Raw genomic sequence first — 21,338 nt, forward strand, 5'->3', positions numbered from 1 at the left:
GCTTTCGCTTTATAGGGTAATCGTGACGATGAGGATGCATGGTGAATTATTGAAATAAAATTATTATTTATTTGTGTATGTAATTATTAATTTTTATAATTATGTAAGTAAAATAATAACAACGAACATTGAATAACCATTTCTTGCTTAGGATTCGAACCTGGGACACCTGACACTTCAGAGCTTGCTAAGATAACAATCGGGAAATTATGCTTGTAAGTAATGTTTTCACCAAAAAACAGTTCTACCATCTCAAGAACATTGCTTCAATCCGAAATTATTTAATTCCTGCGACAACGTATGTCAATCTCAATTGGACCTTTCAACAATTATCAGAAATTTCTGTAACCGAAATAATATTATATGTGTGAAATATAGAATTTTAGGTTGACATTTTTAGAAGGACAGCGGACCCCTTGATCATACCCATCCCTCTCCTCTCCTTCTCGCCCATGATGTCGAAGAAGGACAAAGAGGACTTTCGTAATTGCTGATATTTAGAGTAAATACAAAATATCACTTGGTAGTTTGCTTTTCCCCCAGTGTGATTTGATTTTTTAAAATTTTGATTTGGCAATTTAAGTCCACTTCATGCACAGTAATGCTAATCGGGACAGTTTAAAATTTTCATCCGAACCACTTGTGCCTCCACCGGGTATCGAACCCGGAATCCCTTGATTATAAGGCTGCAACGCTACCACTGCGCCATCGTTCCCCAGTGTGACTGGACACCTTCAGAGTAAGATAGACCCGATTAGGCGACTTAGCTCTTTTCTGTCAATTGAATATGGCAACACTGATCTGTATCCGGTAAGGATATAGTCCTATTAAATGCACACACATGGCATTTAGATGATTAAGAACGTGTGTTTTATGGAAACATGTCATGTCAGCCAAAACACATTTTCACCTCACTCAAGTATTATGTGAATTCAATTGAAATTGTACCAATATCTACAACTGAATGTGAATGCGGGTTCCGTGCCATGAATCTAACCTTTACTGAACAGAGGGAGATTAAATATTTGGTTAAATGATAGAATACATTGCCGTAAATCAATTTCAGTGTTGGTGTTTTATTTTCATTTGGTATGAGCTCAAAATTTTAAACCTTCGTTTTAAAAGTAATTCAAACACAAAAATTGTTATTGGGGGCCATTTTGAGTTTTTTCGACTTTATTACTACCTTCATTTGAATATTTTATTTTCTAAAAATTTCGGGGGGGGCTGTAGATCCTTCAGCACCCACTCTGCGTATGCATGCCAGTGCCCTCTGGATCTCCCTCCCCTAAATAGTCCTCGCCTCAAAAGTGACAGAAAAGCCAAGGTGAATTCCTTTTTCTAATCTCTAATTCTCCGAAACTATTCTTTTTCGAATGAGAAAATAGAGATTAAAGTTGATTTGAAAAAAAGAAAGTATTGAAGGACAATAACAGGGAAGTTTTCCCTTTGTAAAGTCGGCTGGGCGTCTCACTGGCCTGCAGGAGACTAAGATTAGATTCCTGGGCGTGTTTTGTAAGGTCGGATTTTTGCGGCCTTCTCTCTGCATAAAACGGCTCTGGGGTTCACTCGTTCTCAAATAAATAGGTACCAGTGGAGGACGACACTTCTAGGGGCGGGGAAGGCTAAAGCAGGCTGGAGCGTGATGCTTAAAAACCAAAGGATAGAGAATGAAAGTGAAAATAAAGATTGATTGATTGATTTGTGGTTTTATGTCAACTTTATGCACAGAAAGGCTAATCGGGAGTGGACCTACAGTTTAAAGTGGGATCCGAACCACTGTGCCATGTGCCTCCAGTGGAAATAAAGAGGCAAAACAGACTGAAAGAGAAGAAAAGGAAGTGGAAAACCAACCAAAACATACTATAATAACAGAGGGAGGGGTGGATTGAGAGAAATGAAGATAAACATTTCTCACGATGGAGTGAGAATAGGAACAAAGAAAAGAAACAGTACAGAACGATAAAGAGATAAAGGAAGGAAGAGAAACAAAAAGAGAGGCATACAGAGAAATCTATAGAAAGAGAGAATGAGAAACAGAAACAAAAGGTAGAACACGAAATAGAGAACGAGCAAGTGGAGGGAGAGAGAGAAAGAGAAGGGCAAGAAATGAAGGATGCTCTATATCTGAAGAGCCAGGGAGAGAGAGCAAAGAACGCAGGAGGGAAAATGGAACAAGACCTAATCGTGAAAAAGATACTATGGTTTTACACACAGAGAGAGATAAAAGAGTTATAAATAAAATTGAGTTTTCTGTATTACAAGTTCTAGACTCTCCCAAGTCTCATTCCAGCTCAAATGAGGCGAAAAAAAAGTCGCCCTAGTTTCGAGTGTAAACGAAATTTTAAAATTTTACTCGCTAAACTGCTGGAAAAGGAATACGATTCAATTGTATTCAAATATTATGCACCATTACCAAGGAGGGCCTACTTGTAATCAGAGGGCCCCGGGTTCAATAGCCGTTGAAGGAACGCCGCTCCCGAAGGAGTGGTTTGGATCCCACTTGAAACTAAATATTAAGATTTCACCAGATTTCTGACTGTGATGCACCGCAAAGTCATAAGTCCAATAGGCTCGAATGTCAGTTAATGAATGAATGCTTCCTTAGTTAATGTTACCAATGTCAAGTCACTGTTCAAATTGAAGGGGATTCCAGGAAAGTGTCTCCTGTCTCATTTTCCCCAGCCTCTACATCTTCAAACCAGTAACTTTAATTTTCCCCTTCGTAAATTTTCTGTTATTTTTGTATAATTTGTATTTTAATTTTTAGGTTCATTTAACGCCGACACGTCAGTCAAAATTGTCAATTTTTACATAATATTACATTAATTTTTGTATTAAGTCCTATGTTATGCACAGATAGGCTAATTGGGATTGGACCTACAGTTTAAAGTGGGACCCTAACCTGGGAACTCTTGATTACAAGGTGATGACGTTACCACTATGCGATCGGGGAGCATTAATTTCAGATGAAATTCATGGTTTGGAAATAAATTTATTAAAATGTTGTTACTTCACACCAAACTCAGACAGAGCATTGTCGTCCTATTAAATTTTGCGCTTTATACGTTTCATAATAATAATAATAATACGCATGATGATCATAATAATAATAATATGATGAATGTTAATTTAAATTTTTATTCTATTATTTACTTTGAGCTTCAATAAATTAAAATAAATCAGTTCTTGGGTCTCACCGCGCCGCAAAAGATTTAGTATAAGTAATATAATTGTATTAGGTAAAAAAAAGTCAAAATGCGAAAATGGGAATCTCTGAACCACTCTCTTCCATCCTACATTTTCTTCAATTCCCATTATGATGCATAACCTAGATATGTAAAAAAAATCGGAGAGCATCACAGAGTAAGTCAAAGAAGTAACTGGCTTTCTTGTTTTGGATCAGACTTGTAAACCGACGTAATTTGTGTAAACTAAGTGATGGCGATTCACTTCCTCGACTTGCAAGACTGTCTGTCTTGTATTTTGAACGTAGCCACCCACTGAAGGAATGGATGCACTTCCCTGAGTTTCCAAGGTCTTTGCGCGGACAAAACATAAACCAGATGTCAAAGCAAGATAAGTTTGCAAATTGCGGTGTTTAACCCTCCCCCCCCCTCCTCCGCTCCGAGCGGCACATGACCGGTGCCGCAGATGGGAGAATACACATTCAGAGGGTTGCTTGCCCATAAGCGACAGCAGCGCCATAAGCGGAAAATCCTCGAACTTCTAGAAGGCGTGGGAACTAAATACTTGTATTTTTTGTAATAAAATTATGTAATTTCTGTTGAAGATATTGTGCAAACGCTTTGAATTATCTATCTAAATTCACGACACTAAGATGCACAATGTTGAACCTAAACCGTAAGATGGTTTAAAATTCTTCAAACGCCCCATTTAAAGCTGCTTTCACATCCAATTAATGCTGCATTTCCAATTTTTTGTACGCTAAACTAGAATCCCAATTCGATTTTTTATTCAATACATCCCTTCGTGTATCCTTCTAGAAAAGCCTTGCAGAGTATCACCGAAATTGGAGGCATATGTTAGGAGATTTTGTCAACAGAACGAGAAGCAGTTTTCAGCTGTTGAGAGAAACATCCAGCCGAGGCTTAATTGTATTGTTCCTTGATTCCATACACATGAAGATGAATGAAGTATTATTTCTTGTACACAAATGTAAATGTTAGCAACATTTGTACCTTGTCGGATAGCTGATGACTCAAGGAAGTAATTTAAGTAATTTGTACGGTTCGTGTCATACCATTTTTATTAATTAATATGTTCAAGTAAACTAAGAGTGCATTTTTTTATCATCACTTGTAAGTTTAGACCCACCCGGTACTTACATGTGATTGTTATTTGGAAAAAACTTTTTTTAAAACGAACCACTTGTTTGTTAGCTATCAGCAAACGCTTAAATAAGTTCCCTACAATTATCAGTTTTTTTCTCAATTCATCTTTTTATGTGGAAAATTGTCATTTTTAGAAAAAACAATAGAAACTCGATTATCTGGAAAACTACTAATTTTCGGACGGGGTATCATATGGTCAAATTTATTGCAAATTGTCTCTACTTTAACCCCTTTCAGGGAATACATCTAATTACCAGTCACCCTGTATAAAAGATTAAGTCTACATAGAGAATGGCAATTTGCACTTTGGCGAATTAAGTCCATTAAACTTAGAAACATTTGTAACAAAGAGGTGAATTTCCTATGTTTGAAACATTCAGGCAAAGTTTTTTCATGGTAGAGGTGACAGTGCCATCTGTTCTTACAAAAAGAATGACTATGACTTAGTTATTTTATAAGTAACGGTAACTCTGAGTTACTACAGTGCCTTTCACTGTCGAGTCTTCCGTGAAGAGACAGCTAACACACCGGGCGGTGGGAGGGTGTCTGCAGGTATTTAGACCCATAGCTGTACGCTGACCTTGGCACTGGACGCGTCAATGCTTCAGTATCCAGATAGCTGATGTCCAGTTTGCATGTGTTTGTGAAGTGTTAAGGTGTTAACAAGTGTTTTAGATTGTTTTGTTTTAGTTTACGTATTACTGGTGCTTTTCTGCTGTCTAATAATGTCCCGTACAATTTAAAACAACGCATTTTTATGTACGACTCTTACGTCATTGCGAATTCTTGTAGGGAAGTGAGAAGGCGTTTAGCAGCAGAATTTCCAGATGTTCCTGTTCCACACAGAGACAGTGTTCGAGACCTTATGAGCCAATTTAGGGAAACAGGGTCTTTTTTTTTTTGATAAGCAAAGGAGAAACGGCGTTTGCTTACTGGGGAGATACTAGATGACGTTGGAGCACGATTGGAACACACTTTTCAAAAATCCTTCTAGCTCCTTGCACAAGAAACGCATTTGCATGCCGTCTACGTGGCGAGCTACCAATCTTTTAAACCTAAAGCCATACTGTATAGGTATAATTTGTGCTTTTAAGGCGATTCTCAGCAACATACACAATATACACAAACATACATTTTTTGAATCCTTGTCCCTAGGTTCAAAACTTGCAGTACCCGAAGTTCTGTGGATGCTAGTTTAGGCAATAGACACGTATTTCTTCAAATTACAACTTAGCGCCCATTTCCTTTTAGATATATATAGGTTTATTCATATTATATTTACATAAGTTAATTCTTGGCCGTTATTCGCAAAATCAACATTTCTGTGTACCCTGTCCCCCCTTCCCGAAGAGAGAGTGTGTAGACTCGTGTAGCCACTGACTTCACGAGTAAAAAAATATATAACCTTCAGTACCAAAAAAGGTGGCTGAAGGTATGTGTACATATGTACCCGGTTTCCCACATGAGATGTACTATTGAATTAAATGTGAAAAAAAAAATCAATTGTGGGTATTATAAGAAGAAAGAAGTTAGTGTCCCCGCCGATTCATATTATCAAGAAAATTTTCGTTTCGCCACATAGAGAAAAGACCTCTTTACCTCGCCTTATTGCACCAAAACATCTGAGGCCGACTGCTCCCTTCCCTTCCTTTCATAGGCCCCCGCTAATCACCTAACCGTTACTGGGAACTTTCCGCTTGTCGGCTGTCCAGAGACACACCTACCTACCCAACGGCCAAGAATACGCACGTACATGAATACATAGACATCCACAACATTACCAAAATGCATGACACTAAAACCCGATCGATCCAATTAAATTAATTAAGTAAACATATAAAACAAAAGAGGATCAAGTAATGATTCGCCTCATTACAATACATAAGAAGAATTGAAAGTAAATATCAGGAGAGTAAATGAAGCAATTTCGGAAGTGGAACTGATACGTCTAAGTTAGTGAAACATTCCTTTTAAAAATGCCGTAAATGTGTGGAAGCAAGAGGACATTATTTCCAACACCTCTTGTAACAAGGTACGTGCTCATTTTAATTTTAACTGTCCGTGTAATTGTACGAGCTTATTTCATTACATAGTTAGCAGTTCCATTTACAGGGATATAGCATACAATTTGCCGGCAGACGCGCTCTCACTGCCCGGTGAAATAGCCGCCGCTCCGCGGAAGACTCGGCCATGAAAGGCACTGTATTTAAAATGAGTAAATGTAATTGTAACCCAGTTAGTTTTTCAATCAAGTAGCTGTAATTGTAACTAATTTACTTTTAAAAAGTAACTTCCCCGAACACTTTATTCGTATAAAGAAAATGCTTCAGTCCTCGAATGTTTTTATGGAATTTTATTTTAATTTCAATACATAAGCTGAAAACATCGCTTCAGGGTTTGATTACACAGTTTGTATGCAAAATATTGGTTATGGTTCCTGGGCATCGCAGTTAGGCTACATCTCGGCATCGGGAACTGGCACTGGCATGGAGTCCAACCCTGTGCCAACGATTTCGGCCCTGTGCTTGACCACCGTTGGCATCACAGGGGCCCAGGCATTCCTGAAGGTCGGTGCTACGAAGCGGTACAGGGTCTCGTAGGCCCTCTTCGAAACCCCCAGAGACCCATGGAAAATCCCCCAGAACTGAAACCTGAAAGTAAGATACGAGGTTCCATTTATGACTGACCATTTATGCATATACAGTTTCCAGTGGCGAAGCGTGACATTTTTACGTAGTCATCGCAAGATTTGCCAAACGTCAGGGTCGATCTTTTAACGGGGGAGGCACAATATTTCTCTCCGATAAACGCCAAGGTCACTGCCAATTCAATGTAAAAGCTCATACCAAAGACCTTACTACTACAAGAGACATACTTCCATCTCATACGATGAGAGTAGAGAGGCAGCACTTCGTTCCTACGCGTCAGCAAAAATTCGATGCGACTGGTGTTATGTTACATCCGGTGTAGCGGAGTACGAGCTGTTTTATTGTTGAGTCAGCAGAACGTGTCTGATCACGTTGAAGACATCGGAAGCGGTGGGGGGAGGGGGTCAATGGATTTGTCACGTTGTTTCTTGATGTATGCTAACCTAACACGTGCGTATGTTTGTGTGTGTGTGGAGGAAATGCGCGCGCAACCATTGCGTATGATTCAAAGACATGAAGAAATGATTTAAAGATGGCGCCGAAGGTGCTTTACCCCGAAAGCTTAGCGGCTAAGGTTATTGCTCTGTAAAACAAGAGGCGTCGAGGGTTCGATTCCTGGTAGAGTCAATATTGATTGATTGATAGATTGAGTTAGTTTTTTTAAGTCCGTTTTATGCAATAATCAGGATTGGAGCTAAAGTTGAAAAGTGGTGATTCGGACCACTATGTGCCTCCACCGAGTATCGAACCTGGGACCCCTTGATTACAAGGCGACGATGTCAATCTTGAATGGTCTCGATTAGCCTGTGTGTAAATAAAGGCAACAAAATGTTTGAGTTCGAAAATCGAGTTGGGTTAGCGGTTAATGTTGTAACATGGCAATGAAGAGGTCGCGGGTTCGATTCTCTAGGTAGTTAAATTAGGCCAATTGTTTAGTCCCGCCATTATAGGTCCCCGATTAGTCCATCTGTGCATAAATAGTGTTTGATAAAATCAATATGGCGGCCTTTTGTTAGTGGTTATTGTTGTCGCCTGGTAATGAAGAGGTCGCGGGTTCGATTTTGTAGGCAGTTAAATGAGGCCAATTGTTTTGTCCCGCCATTATAGGTCCCGATTAGTCCATCTGTGCATAAATAGTATTTGAATAAAATCAATATGGCGGCCGCGTTTTGTGTTTAGCGGCGGCGGCGGCGGCGACCGGGCGCGGCGCGGGGCGGAGCGGCGCGGGGCGCGGGGTGTTTTTTATTCCGCGAGATGTTTTAACCAAATGGTTGAGGGTTCGATTTCCAATGTTGGTGAAAATTGGATATTCAATTGTATTTGTTTAAAAGTTCCGATTTGCTTTTTGTGCACAAAGAGAAAATGAACTAATTGGAAATAGGATGTTTATGCTGTAATGAAAAGGTCCCCGGGTTCGAGGCGAGGCGAAGCGCGGGGTGGAGTGTTTTTTATTCTGCGAGATGTTTTAACCAAGTGGTTGAGGGTTCGATTCCCAATGTTGGTGAAAATTGGATATCCAATTGTATTTGTTTAAAAGTTCCGATTAGCTTTTTGTGCACAAAAGAGAAAATGAACTAATTGGAAATAGGATGTTTATGATGTAATGAAAAGGTCCCGGGTTCGATTCACAATGTCAAATTGGCTGATAATGATGTTGTTTTTAAAATAAAAAAAAGAAGTGTGTTGAGTCCCCATTAGTATTTATGCAGGAACAGATATTAAAAAGCAAAACAAAATGGCTGTGACTGGTGTTTAGTATTCGAAAGGTTCCAAGTTCGAGTCTAAATGTTGGCTAATTTTTAATTTAATAGTTATAATTTTTTTTTTAGTTTACAGAATTCTTCCCCATTTATTGCAAACAGTAGTAACATTAGTATTGTCTGGATTTACTACCTCAAATGCATAACTTTTCGGCCCACTGGATGAAAATGCTCTGATATAAGCATTTTTCCCATAGAGTTCTAGTTCATTTGTTAACTCCCCTAGGTAGTCTCCAACAGGCAGATCAACATCACCTGGCCTTTGAATATAAATGACACTATCGGTATCATAGTACAATACATTTTCGCCTAATGTATCCAAATATTCATAAAGCTCTAATCGTGCATGGGTTGTAGTGTATGCTGCAATAACTACATTTACAGTCGATAATGGAAGTGCAGATTCTTCGAGATATTGCCAGTGAACTATCAACATATCTTCATTTATAGGTATAACTTGATGTACTTCAACATTGGGACTTTCTAGTTTATCGAAAAAATCCTTAGGATTGTTGATAATACTAACTTGACCAGGGTTTTCTCTCTGTCCAAATTTACCCCAAAATGAATTCAGCATAAGTTTTGCTAAGCTTCGTAATCCAGGATTAGCACATATTCTGTTTTCATCCAACAACACACCCTCCTTTTCAAAATAGTCAGCTATGTATTTTTTTTTTTTTTTTTTTTTTTGATTCTTCATCAATACACCACAATGGCCAGCCGCTTGCTTCAACTTTTGCTTTGAGAAATGTATTGATGTACTCTGCAAAAACACCACCTGATTTTTTTGCAGGATCATATTGTTCAACATTATATTCCCATACCTCATGTAATTCTAAAATTTTGTATTTCTTTTGAACTGCCTTCTGAACTTCATCCACAACCCAGGTTCCAGTTATAGCTCTTTCCCTAGCAGTATGGTTACATTCCGCCTGGTTTATTTCATCGGCACAAGTTCTACATAGAGGGAAAGTTAATTTTGAATTGGTTCGATATGGTAACACAGGATGGTACAGATCTCTCGGTGGAAGTATTGTTGCTTTGACAAGCCCTTCAAAAGAATAAATATCGGGGCATTCTTCCCCCACATAAATTTTCACCGGATGGCCAACTGGAAACTTTTTAACTTTGCAACAATAAGGGTACAGGCTACATACATCCTTATATTGAATTGTTTCATTCTCTTTCACAGTGTAATGTAGTTTGGTAGCATTAGTTCTACCACCATAAAACGCCTCCCGGGGAATTATGGGGGCTTTAATTGATAACGGATGTTTTTCAACATAATGTTTCATGGTTTTGTTATTTCTCAACTGCTGATGAAATTCGCACCCCCACATCTCATGGACAATGTAGTTAAGTGCTTTTAATCTGGTAATTTTATTTTCTGTTCTTTCATACCGAAAAGACAAAGTATCATATGGGTCATCATGAAGAGGTTCTGTACGTGAAGTAGGGAAACATTTGACACAACCATGTGTTCTGCATCCTTGATATTCAAATACATGCTCTTGCCCCGTTTGATCTTTAAAATATCCATCTACTTTCAAGTTTCCTCCAACTTTTACTTCTGGTCCTCTGGCTGCATGTTGGATTTCGATTTTATGTTTTTTTTTCCTCCCATACCAACCATTGAATAGCCTCTATAGACTGAATATCACACCATCTGTATCCGTTTTTAGGAATAATTCCTATATGTTCTGCTTTCAAAAATATTTTACGGAATACTTTATTACAAGCTGAAGCGATGGTGATGGCTTCCAATAATGGGTTCACTGTTGTTTCTCTTTCAAAAGTGGTCATGAATTTCAAACAGGCAGCACGTAGTACATTAACATCTTCTACACAGTACTTTCTCAACTCCTTCTGCATATCGAAAACTACCCCTGTTTTCTGTTGTTCACTATGTCATTCCAAAAAACTGGTTCTCTGATTTTCCATCATAGAATCAACAGCGTAAAATTCAGTACCGGGGACACATCCGACATATTCTTTATTTTTCAAAGTATTAAAAAAATGAGGAAAATACCCTTTGGACATTGGGAGATCAAATGCTTTCGGTAATTTGCTGAGCGCCATTGGAATAAAGTTGAGAGAATCTATGAAATGGATATTATGCATCTTCAAAGATAATATTTTGGCTCCATTCATGATAACAGACGGTGTCCATTTCATTTTTTCGATCATAGTTTGCAGTACAAAGTGCGAATCATACCCTCTACTATTGTGTGCAATACACACAATATTGTTAATTTTGGTGCGGTGAGCTGAAACAAATTGCAGAAAATTGTAAACAGGTTCTGTACTATCAAAAATGTGCTGTTTTTTCCCGCATACACTGCACCATTGAAACATATCTTTGTTCTCAATGCAATTATAGCATACATTTTGGCATACCAAAAGATTTGGAATATGCAGAAAATTGTTTTCAGTGCCTTCTAGTTTTGTGTCCTGCCTCGATTCAATATCGTAGAAAACAAGCATTGCTTTTTTTGATATAAGAGAAGATATTTGTTTGCCATAAATTTTTTGGATGTGACATAGATGTTCAGATGGTACCATATTTTTACAGCTGACACAGAATTTCTCCCCACATATATGAGGATTTCTGTTTGTACGGATAGCATACGCTTTCATGCATTTTTCACAACATTTTACTGTCTGACAAAGAGAGTTTTTTCTATTGTAACATGTTTTATGATTATTGTAACACTTTTGACCATAGAAAAATCTGTTACAATCAGTGCACTTTATTTTGGTTTCTGAAACAGTACATTTGGGCTTTTCTTGGCATTGTGAACAAACAGCTGTACAGGATCCTAGGTGTCTAGAAACATGATCATATTTCTTATGGCAAGTTTCACAATAGAAATTAGCGGAGAATGCAGCTGTAAGAGATGTTATAACATTAAAATGGTTGTTTATGTACACCAAATTTAAAGTTTCGCGCCTAGGTAATAAAGGACCTTCATATATCACATCACTCCCGGAAAATCCATTATATACGGTAATTTTGAAATCAGATAAATAGTCCTGAAATTTTTGAATTTCGGTAGTTCCTCCACCACCACTCAAATTTTCCCCAGCTTCTCTGCACAGTTTATCCACTTCTTCTTCCATAACACATTTATGTTGTCTAACATACTGATAACGTTTTTTAGGTTCATTTTTGTAAACATTAATACCTCTTGCCACAACCAACGCATAAGCCAAACACCTGCTATCGAAATTTTTAATAGTTATAATTCCTTTTTTTAGTTTACAGAATTGTTCCCCATTCATTGCATTTTGGCGAACACGTCCTCCCCCTCGTGGCACAGGCGATAAATATGGAGATATTGTGGGCAGCATTGGAAAAAGTATTGCAGAGCAATACAACATTTCTTTCTGACAACAATTTCTATGTATATCTCCATCATGTCCAAATGCCACGAGCATTTGATCTCCCAATGTCCAAAGGGTATTTTCCTCATTTTTTTAATACTTTGAAAAATAAAGAATATATCGGATGTGTCCCCGGTACTGAATTTTACGCTGTTGATTCTATGATGGAAAATCAGAGAACCAGTTTTTTGGAATGACATAGTGAACAACAGAAAACAGGGGTTGTTTTCGATATGCAGAAGGAGTTGAGAAAGTACTGTGTAGAAGATGTTAATGTACTACGTGCTGCCTGTTTGAAATTCATGACCACTTTTGAAAGAGAAACAACAGTGAACCCATTATTGGAAGCCATCACCATCGCTTCAGCTTGTAATAAAGTATTCCGTAAAATATTTTTGAAAGCAGAACATATAGGAATTATTCCTAAAAACGGATACAGATGGTGTGATATTCAGTCTATAGAGGCTATTCAATGGTTGGTATGGGAGGAAAAAAAACATAAAATCGAAATCCAACATGCAGCCAGAGGACCAGAAGTAAAAGTTGGAGGAAACTTGAAAGTAGATGGATATTTTAAAGATCAAACGGGGCAAGAGCATGTATTTGAATATCAAGGATGCAGAACACATGGTTGTGTCAAATGTTTCCCTACTTCACGTACAGAACCTCTTCATGATGACCCATATGATACTTTGTCTTTTCGGTATGAAAGAACAGAAAATAAAATTACCAGATTAAAAGCACTTAACTACATTGTCCATGAGATGTGGGGGTGCGAATTTCATCAGCAGTTGAGAAATAACAAAACCATGAAACATTATGTTGAAAAACATCCGTTATCAATTAAAGCCCCCATAATTCCCCGGGAGGCGTTTTATGGTGGTAGAACTAATGCTACCAAACTACATTACACTGTGAAAGAGAATGAAACAATTCAATATAAGGATGTATGTAGCCTGTACCCTTATTGTTGCAAAGTTAAAAAGTTTCCAGTTGGCCATCCGGTGAAAATTTATGTGGGGGAAGAATGCCCCGATATTTATTCTTTTGAAGGGCTTGTCAAAGCAACAATACTTCCACCGAGAGATCTGTACCATCCTGTGTTACCATATCGAACCAATTCAAAATTAACTTTCCCTCTATGTAGAACTTGTGCCGATGAAATAAACCAGGCGGAATGTAACCATACTGCTAGGGAAAGAGCTATAACTGGAACCTGGGTTGTGGATGAAGTTCAGAAGGCAGTTCAAAAGAAATACAAAATTTTAGAATTACATGAGGTATGGGAATATAATGTTGAACAATATGATCCTGCAAAAAAATCAGGTGGTGTTTTTGCAGAGTACATCAATACATTTCTCAAAGCAAAAGTTGAAGCAAGCGGCTGGCCATTGTGGTGTATTGATGAAGAATCAAAAAAAAAAAAAAAATACATAGCTGACTATTTTGAAAAGGAGGGTGTGTTGTTGGATGAAAACAGAATATGTGCTAATCCTGGATTACGAAGCTTAGCAAAACTTATGCTGAATTCATTTTGGGGTAAATTTGGACAGAGAGAAAACCCTGGTCAAGTTAGTATTATCAACAATCCTAAGGATTTTTTCGATAAACTAGGAAGTCCCAATGTTGAAGTACATCAAGTTATACCTATAAATGAAGATATGTTGATAGTTCACTGGCAATATCTCGAAGAATCTGCACTTCCATTATCGACTGTAAATGTAGTTATTGCAGCATACACTACAACCCATGCACGATTAGAGCTTTATGAATATTTGGATACATTAGGCGAAAATGTATTGTACTATGATACCGATAGTGTCATTTATATTCAAAGGCCAGGTGATGTTGATCTGCCTGTTGGAGACTACCTAGGGGAGTTAACAAATGAACTAGAACTCTATGGGAAAAATGCTTATATCAGAGCATTTTCATCCAGTGGGCCGAAAAGTTATGCATTTGAGGTAGTAAATCCAGACAATACTAATGTTACTACTGTTTGCAAGGTGAAAGGCATATGTCTAAACCATAAAAACAGCAGCACAATCAATTTCGAATCACTCACCAATGCTTTTCTCAACAACACCTCCTCTTTAACTTTACTCAACTCGAACAAAATCGTACGCACAAAAAGACATTCCGTTGTTAGTAAGCCGGAAATAAGGGTTTTTCAGGTGGTATATACCAAAAGAAAAAGATGTGCATCAAGTTTCGAGACTTTACCATATGGATTCAAACAACAGAAAACAGAATGAGTTAATTTTGTAATGCACTGGAATATATTTTTATTAGATTAAGTTAATGCTATCCTTAGTAATAGTATATCTGTGATTTGGTCAACATACAAACTGGATACCAAAACAAATCTCATATTATATGCAAATGTTAAAGCTTTTCATTACCAAATCTGTTACTTAGTAAAAAATAAAATGAAAACCTCATTTGAAACCATTTGCTGTCATTGAAATATAATTATGCAGCTGCTATAATTCTTTGCTTATTATCAGTGCAAATCTGATATTATGTTGTACACTTTAATGATGGAGTGAGTGACTAGTTGACAAGTTGGTTCTTCGGTGCAAGGTTGTATGGTACAAGCGGCCTTGTGCCCCTCTCCAACTTAAAAAAAAAGAGGCCCCCACAGATGGTAGCCACGTTGATGCCGTTGTGGGGCTTTCTACAAAAAGCTACCTGTACCAAGCCCAAAAACTTATTTTCAGATGGCGAGTAAAAACTTTCCATGTCTGTTGACCTTTAGTTTCCTCAACACACATACCCAGTTGGAATCGAACCCTCGACCCCATTGGTTTCAAAACACATCTCTTTGTGCATAATGGCTAATCGAGAGTGGTAACGCATCTTTTAAAAAATTCGATACTATTATTTATTTTTGGTTTTAAAACATAGCATACATTAGTGGTAAAATCTTTGCATTGTAATCAAAAGGTTCCAGGTTCGATATTCGTTGAAACAGCTTTATGCATTACGATTAATCGGGACTGCGTAAAAAACGCCAACATTAGCCCCTAGTGAAAATCGAACCCTCGACCCCCGTTGGTTGCAAAACTCCAAAATCACCCCCATTTTCTATTTGTGTATCAAGGATAATCGGGAATAGTAACTCACTTTTTAAACAAGTCAATGTTATTCTGCAATTTGCCAGCATTGGAACCCAACACCTTTTGAATACTAAACAACAATATCAGCTATTTTGTTTTGTTTTTGAATATCTGTTCATGCTAATCGGGACTGATAACACACTTTTTTTTTATTTAAACAGAAAATCATTATTAGGCACTTTGACAACAATTTCTATGTATATCTCCATCATGTCCAAATCCCACAAAGGGGGGGACATGTTCGCCAAAATGCAATAAATGGGGAAGAATTCTGTAAACTAAAAAAAAAATTATAACTATTAAATTAAAAATTAGCCAACATTTGGACTCGAACTTGGAACCTTTCGAATACTAAACACCAGTCACAGCCATTTTGTTTTGCTTTTTAATATCTGTTCCTGCATAAATACTAATGGGGACTCAACACACTTCTTTTTTTATTTTAAAAACAACATCATTATCAGCCAATTTGACATTGTGAATCGAACCCGGGACCTTTTTCATTACATCATAAACATCCTATTTCCAATTAGTTCATTTTCTCTTTTGTGCACAAAAAGCTAATCGGAACTTTTAAACAAATACAATTGAATATCCAATTTTCACCAACATTGGAAATCGAACCCTCAACCATTTGGTTAAAACATCTCGCGGAATAAAAACACCCACCGCGCCGCGCCGCGCCCGGTCACTGCCGCCGCCGCCGCTAAACACAAAACGCGGCCGCCATATTGATTTTATTCAAATACTACTTATGCACAGATGGACTAATCGGGACCTATAATGGCGGGACAAAACAATTGGCCTCATTTAACTGCCTACAAAATCGAACCCGCGACCTCTTCATTACCAGGCGACAACAATAACCACTAACAAAAGGCCGCCATATTGATTTTATCAAACACTATTTATGCACAGATGGACTAATCGGGGACCTATAATGGCGGGACTAAACAATTGGCCTAATTTAACTACCTAGAGAATCGAACCCGCGACCTCTTCATTGCCATGTTACAACATTAACCACTAACCCAACTCGATTTTCGAACTCAACCATTTTGTTGCCTTTATTTACACACAGGCTAATGGAGACCATTCAAGATTGACATCGTCGCCTTGTAATCAAGGGGTCCCAGGTTCGATACTCGGTGGAGGCACATAGTGGTCCGAATCACCACTTTTCAACTGTAGCTCCAATCCTGATTATTGCATAAACGGACTTAAAAAAACTTACTCAATCTATCAATCAATCAATATTGACTCTACCAGGAATCGAACCCTCGACGCCTCTCGTTTTACAGAGCAATAACCTTAGCAGCTAAGCTTTCGGGGTAAAGCACCTTCGGCGCCATCTTTAAATCATTTCTTCATGTCTTTGAATCATACGCAATGGTTGCGCGCGCATTTCCTCCACACACACACAAACATACGCACGTGTTAGGTTAGCATACATCAAGAAACAACGTGACAAATCCATTGACCCCCTCCCCCCACCGCTTCCGATGTCTTCAACGTGATCAGACACGTTCTGCTGACTCAACAATAAAACAGCTCGTACCCCGCTACACCGGATGTAACATAACACCAGTCGCATCGAATTTTTGCTGACGCGTAGGAACGAAGTGCTGCCTCTCTACTATGAGAATTATTAAATATGATTGAAACTGAAATGCAAACACCTGAATTGTCGGGTTTGAAGATAGAACCTTTATGGTCTGCCTCCAGTTGTTGTTTTGATATAGAAAAGGAGATTTTATGTCGTTCAATATGTGCTTTTCTTCTTAACAAGTGGAAATAGTGGCGTGCCCAGGATTTTCGAAGGGGGAGGTTACATGTACATTTTAGTAGTCATTTCTCAATTCCTAATTTTGCCATCTCTTCCAGCCTGTGACGATCATTTTTTTTAAAATAAGAATATTGAGCCTAAGCAGGGATTATGACCTTCACCAACCCCTCCTTGAGCACGCCACTGAACACGCGGAATAATCTTGATGGCTACAGAGAAACCCTGCCGTGGCTGTAAACACGGGGATGGGGGCTGAAAGAAGAGCCTGTTATGGCCCAGGTCTGCCTGTTCGGAAGCGTTCGGCTGTTCTCGGCACCGGCAGAGGCCAGAGGGATTCGTGTCATTTCTGCGATGAGCTGAGGCTTCTAACGCCATTGCCTTCAATAGGAAACTTGACGGGAGGGTTCGGCGCGAGGGGTGATACTGGGCCCTCCTTTCGATGCGCTAAGATTAGCGAATTTCTTACGTATTTCGAGCTGTTTAATGCTGTCGCTTGGCTTATTTCGCACAAATCTGCGAGTGTTCTTTTTGTGTATTTTTTTACTACTTCTCTAAAATATTTAAAATGCAATATTTTTATTATCTTTCTTGGTCATCGCCGCATTTCCCGATGACAGGACGCTTCGCCTCTGACAGTTTCAATATGTCCATGGTTGCAGAATGTGTTCCAGTACGACTCTATCTTCAGGCTGTGTTGCCATGCGAAATTTCGTGGAAAATATTAAAATTGTTGGGGACTTTGAAGACGTTTGTTCCACATCTTAAAGAGTGTGCAATACATATTGCGAATTTTCGTACTGTAACTTACTACCTGAAAAATATGAACCATCATTAAAATTTTAATTTGACATGAGTAGTGTAATTGGAGCGTTTCAAAGTAGTACTTGGTACGAGTGCATTTGTAGCCTCTTTTTTTATCAATCGAATATCAGTTTTTGACATATTTTGACAATTTTTTGTCGATGTTTTAGCGTTTAGCGATGTTTTAGTAAAATTTCCCTTTTTTCCCTTTTTTCCCACTCGTACTTGGTACGAATGCATTTGTAGCCTCTTTTTTTATCAATTGAATATCAGTTTTTAACATATTTTGACAATTTTTTGTCGATGTTTTAGCGTTTAGCGATGTTTTAGTAAAATTTCCCTTTTTTCCCACTCACACTTGGTAGGTATATCACGATCTTACGTGATATAACTTAACCTATCTTTTTTTTATTATTACGTGCTAAACTACACGAGAGCTTCTACATGCTTTGACCTACTAGTAGTGTAATCAGACCGGTTCAAAGCCATCAATTGGGGTTCAAAAATACCTCAAAAACTCACTTTCTCTCCACGTTCCGCGCCTCATTTATTGCGCTGACGATGTTTCACAGCGTAGAAAACAGCACCAAAACATCAAAAACTCACTTTACTCATTTGGGGTTCACCAAAACCTCAAAAAAAAAAAAAAAACTCGCCTTCTCTCCACGTTCCGCGCCTCATTCATTGCGCTGACGATGTTTCACAGCGATGAAAACAGCATCAAAAAACTTTAAAAAAAACTCATTTTCTTTCCACGTTCCGCGCCTCATTTATTGCGCTGACACAGCGTGATGAGTAAATGCACTCTCTCATCCTTGAAGGATGAATGCACCTTATCGTAATTTTTTTCCAAGTCCCGGGACCAATGTTTATATATCGTGACCTTTTGTAGTAGTGTAATTGATGCTACAACCAGCACATTTATAGGGTACAAATGATGAGCCCCCCTCAAGCAGATTTGGCCACACTTAAACCTAGCTCAACATTCCCATATGAGTTTTTTGCTCAAGTGTAGCACCCCGTCTAATCCAAGATTTTTGTAAAAATGCCCGAAACTACAGTGTACAAATGATGAGCCCCCTCAGATTGATTTGCCCATACTGGCAAAAGTTGCATCAGCCAGATTGTTGTCCATAAATTTGTTAAAAATATGTCCCTCTTGATAATTTTTTTTGGATACACTTAGAACTAAGCTAGGATACATCCACACCCACACCCACACACATACATATTTACTTCTGGTTTAAGTTCAATTGGATACCAGGTTCAATTTGTTTATCTAATATTAAAACAATGTAATTCTTCTAGAATTGCTCTGTGACTCTCTCATTTCTTACATCATAAACATATGATTTTTCACCTATGAGAATAACACTACATATGGTGTCATCGGGGAGTGTATCGTGGAATTCACAGATAATTTTAATGTTTGTCCTGTCATTAACCACAACTTGTTTCCTTTTTGAAGTGTTGATGACAAACATGGGTCTCTGTGCTTTGAATTCATCTGGTGTGTAATACATGTCACTATTGCCAGTAGTGACCCTTTTGTATGCTGTAAATGCTTCATATAATTTAAGGAAATCATCCTTGGACATGTCTAAATTATAATTTTCTCTAGGAAATACCTCATTTCTGCCATTTTTAAGATATATATTCTTGATGTTGCAGTTATCAAATCTACTTGAATTTTTTTCCTGATTATTGTGTCTTCCAGTCTGAAACAGAACCACCACAAAATCCGGCATGTCATATTTGTCATATTGTCACACTGGAGAATGAATTTGTAGCATCAAACTCATAATAGGTACCAGATGCAGGCTTCTGTACACATTGATATGTATAAAATTGTAGAGGAATCTGTGGATTTTTTATTATATCAGCTTTGTATTTAAGAGCATAACTGGCCTCATATTCAACAACTGGGATTCTTAGCTCCATAGTCTGAATAATGCATTTGCCTTCATCAGGTAGGGTTTTGGGCAGAGCTTCCCCTGTAGAGTTTAATGTACTGTACCTCATCAAAGCATTATTATCATTGGCAGCTCTTCTAAATGTGATTCTTAAACCACCTTTCCACATAATATCTTTGTAATCTGAGAAGAATCCTGGCAACAGGCGCATTGGAAACAGCACTGTGTGGCTCTTGGATAATATTTTATCACCAGCCTCAAATCCACCTATTTTGTAGTAAGAAGCCTCGGTTTTGGATAATTTTAGTGTGGCCAAAGCTGTGGAGGTAATGCCGGGATAATCCACTCTGTTTATAACAACACCATGCTTTCTGATCTCAATTTCAGAGAACAGATGCGGCACAAAATTGTCTACCAATCTTATGTTTGAATTTGCCGGATAATCTGTTCCATCGAGCTTTACAACATCAAATTTGATGTATAGATCTGCTCTGTGGGGGTGTATAAAGCCATCCCCTACATCAAGATCAACCTCAATCTCTGTGTTGGGTTGATTTAAATTTGCAAATGTCCTCCTGTTTGGGGGGAATGATTGTAGCTCATAACTCTCAATATTTTCCATTTTTTTTGTATGTATTTTTATTTAAATATTAATCTCTATGATTGCAGTTGTTGTGGCTCCAGCAAAATCAACTAATTCTTCTTTTTCATTAGTGACCATCAATTCAATGTTATCTATTCTATTATGGCACACAGGAAAATATAATGTTGGGGATGGAGTGTAGATGATTGGCTCCATAAATTCAGAATTAGGTTTAAATGTTGCAATGATGCCAGTTTGTTTGTGAGTTCCTATGCCATTTGATTTGGTGATCATACCCTCAGCCACATTACAGTGAATATTCAGAGTCTCTATGGCTAAGAATTTAGGTATATTAATAGCAGTGTGTTTTATGGCCGCTTCAAGTTTTGTGTTGTTCTCAAAGCCTAACAGCTCTCCTATAGTACCCAGATCCACTGTTTCTGTAGCAGATACAATCTCTACTCTGTGAGTGACAGAATTTTGACTTAACACTATACCTCTGGGTAATTGAGCATTTAGAGTGGACAGATTATACTGCCCTGGAGTGATGACAATTTTTTGATCCCCTACTGCAATTTTGTTGTTGTGGTGTGTAATATTAGGGATCAAGTACATGCCATAAAATGCTCTGAGAGCTATTGTTTTGGGATACACTATGTCATCATGCAATTTGAGTTTCAATATTGAATTTTGGCTGGTGAGATGGAATACCCCCATGATGTTTTAAATACCACAAGGCCTTTTGAAAATTTTCAATTGATGGTTTATTTATTTGAGACATATATCTAAGAACAGATAAACACAAATGTCCACAATTAACATCTTTGAAATTTTGAACACGGGCATTATTGTAATAAAGATTAGCTGATTTTAGATATTTTATTAAATTTTCAGGTGGAACACCTCCAAATGAATCAAACACAAATGCCGTATTGTTTAAATATTTAAGATAACAGATCCAGTGAGTGCCCTGATTTTTGTACTTATCC

The 21,338-nt window shown here is 37.9% G+C and overlaps 1 protein-coding gene across 1 annotated transcript in view; it reads right to left on the minus strand.

Moving 5' to 3' along the window:
* Positions 1–6,691: 6,691 nt before the first annotated feature.
* LOC146003544 (uncharacterized) overlaps positions 6,692–21,338 on the minus strand; it is a 65,682-nt gene continuing 51,035 nt past the window's right edge. The window contains exon 9 of the mRNA XM_083141838.1: positions 6,692–7,006. Coding sequence (XP_082997964.1) covers positions 6,811–7,006 — 196 coding nt within the window. The 3' untranslated portion in view covers positions 6,692–6,810. The remainder of the gene's footprint in view (positions 7,007–21,338) is intronic.

This window comes from Lepisma saccharinum, chromosome 20 (genome assembly GCF_977018435.1).
Source record: "Lepisma saccharinum chromosome 20, izLepSacc3.1, whole genome shotgun sequence".
NCBI lineage: Eukaryota > Metazoa > Arthropoda > Insecta > Zygentoma > Lepismatidae > Lepisma > Lepisma saccharinum.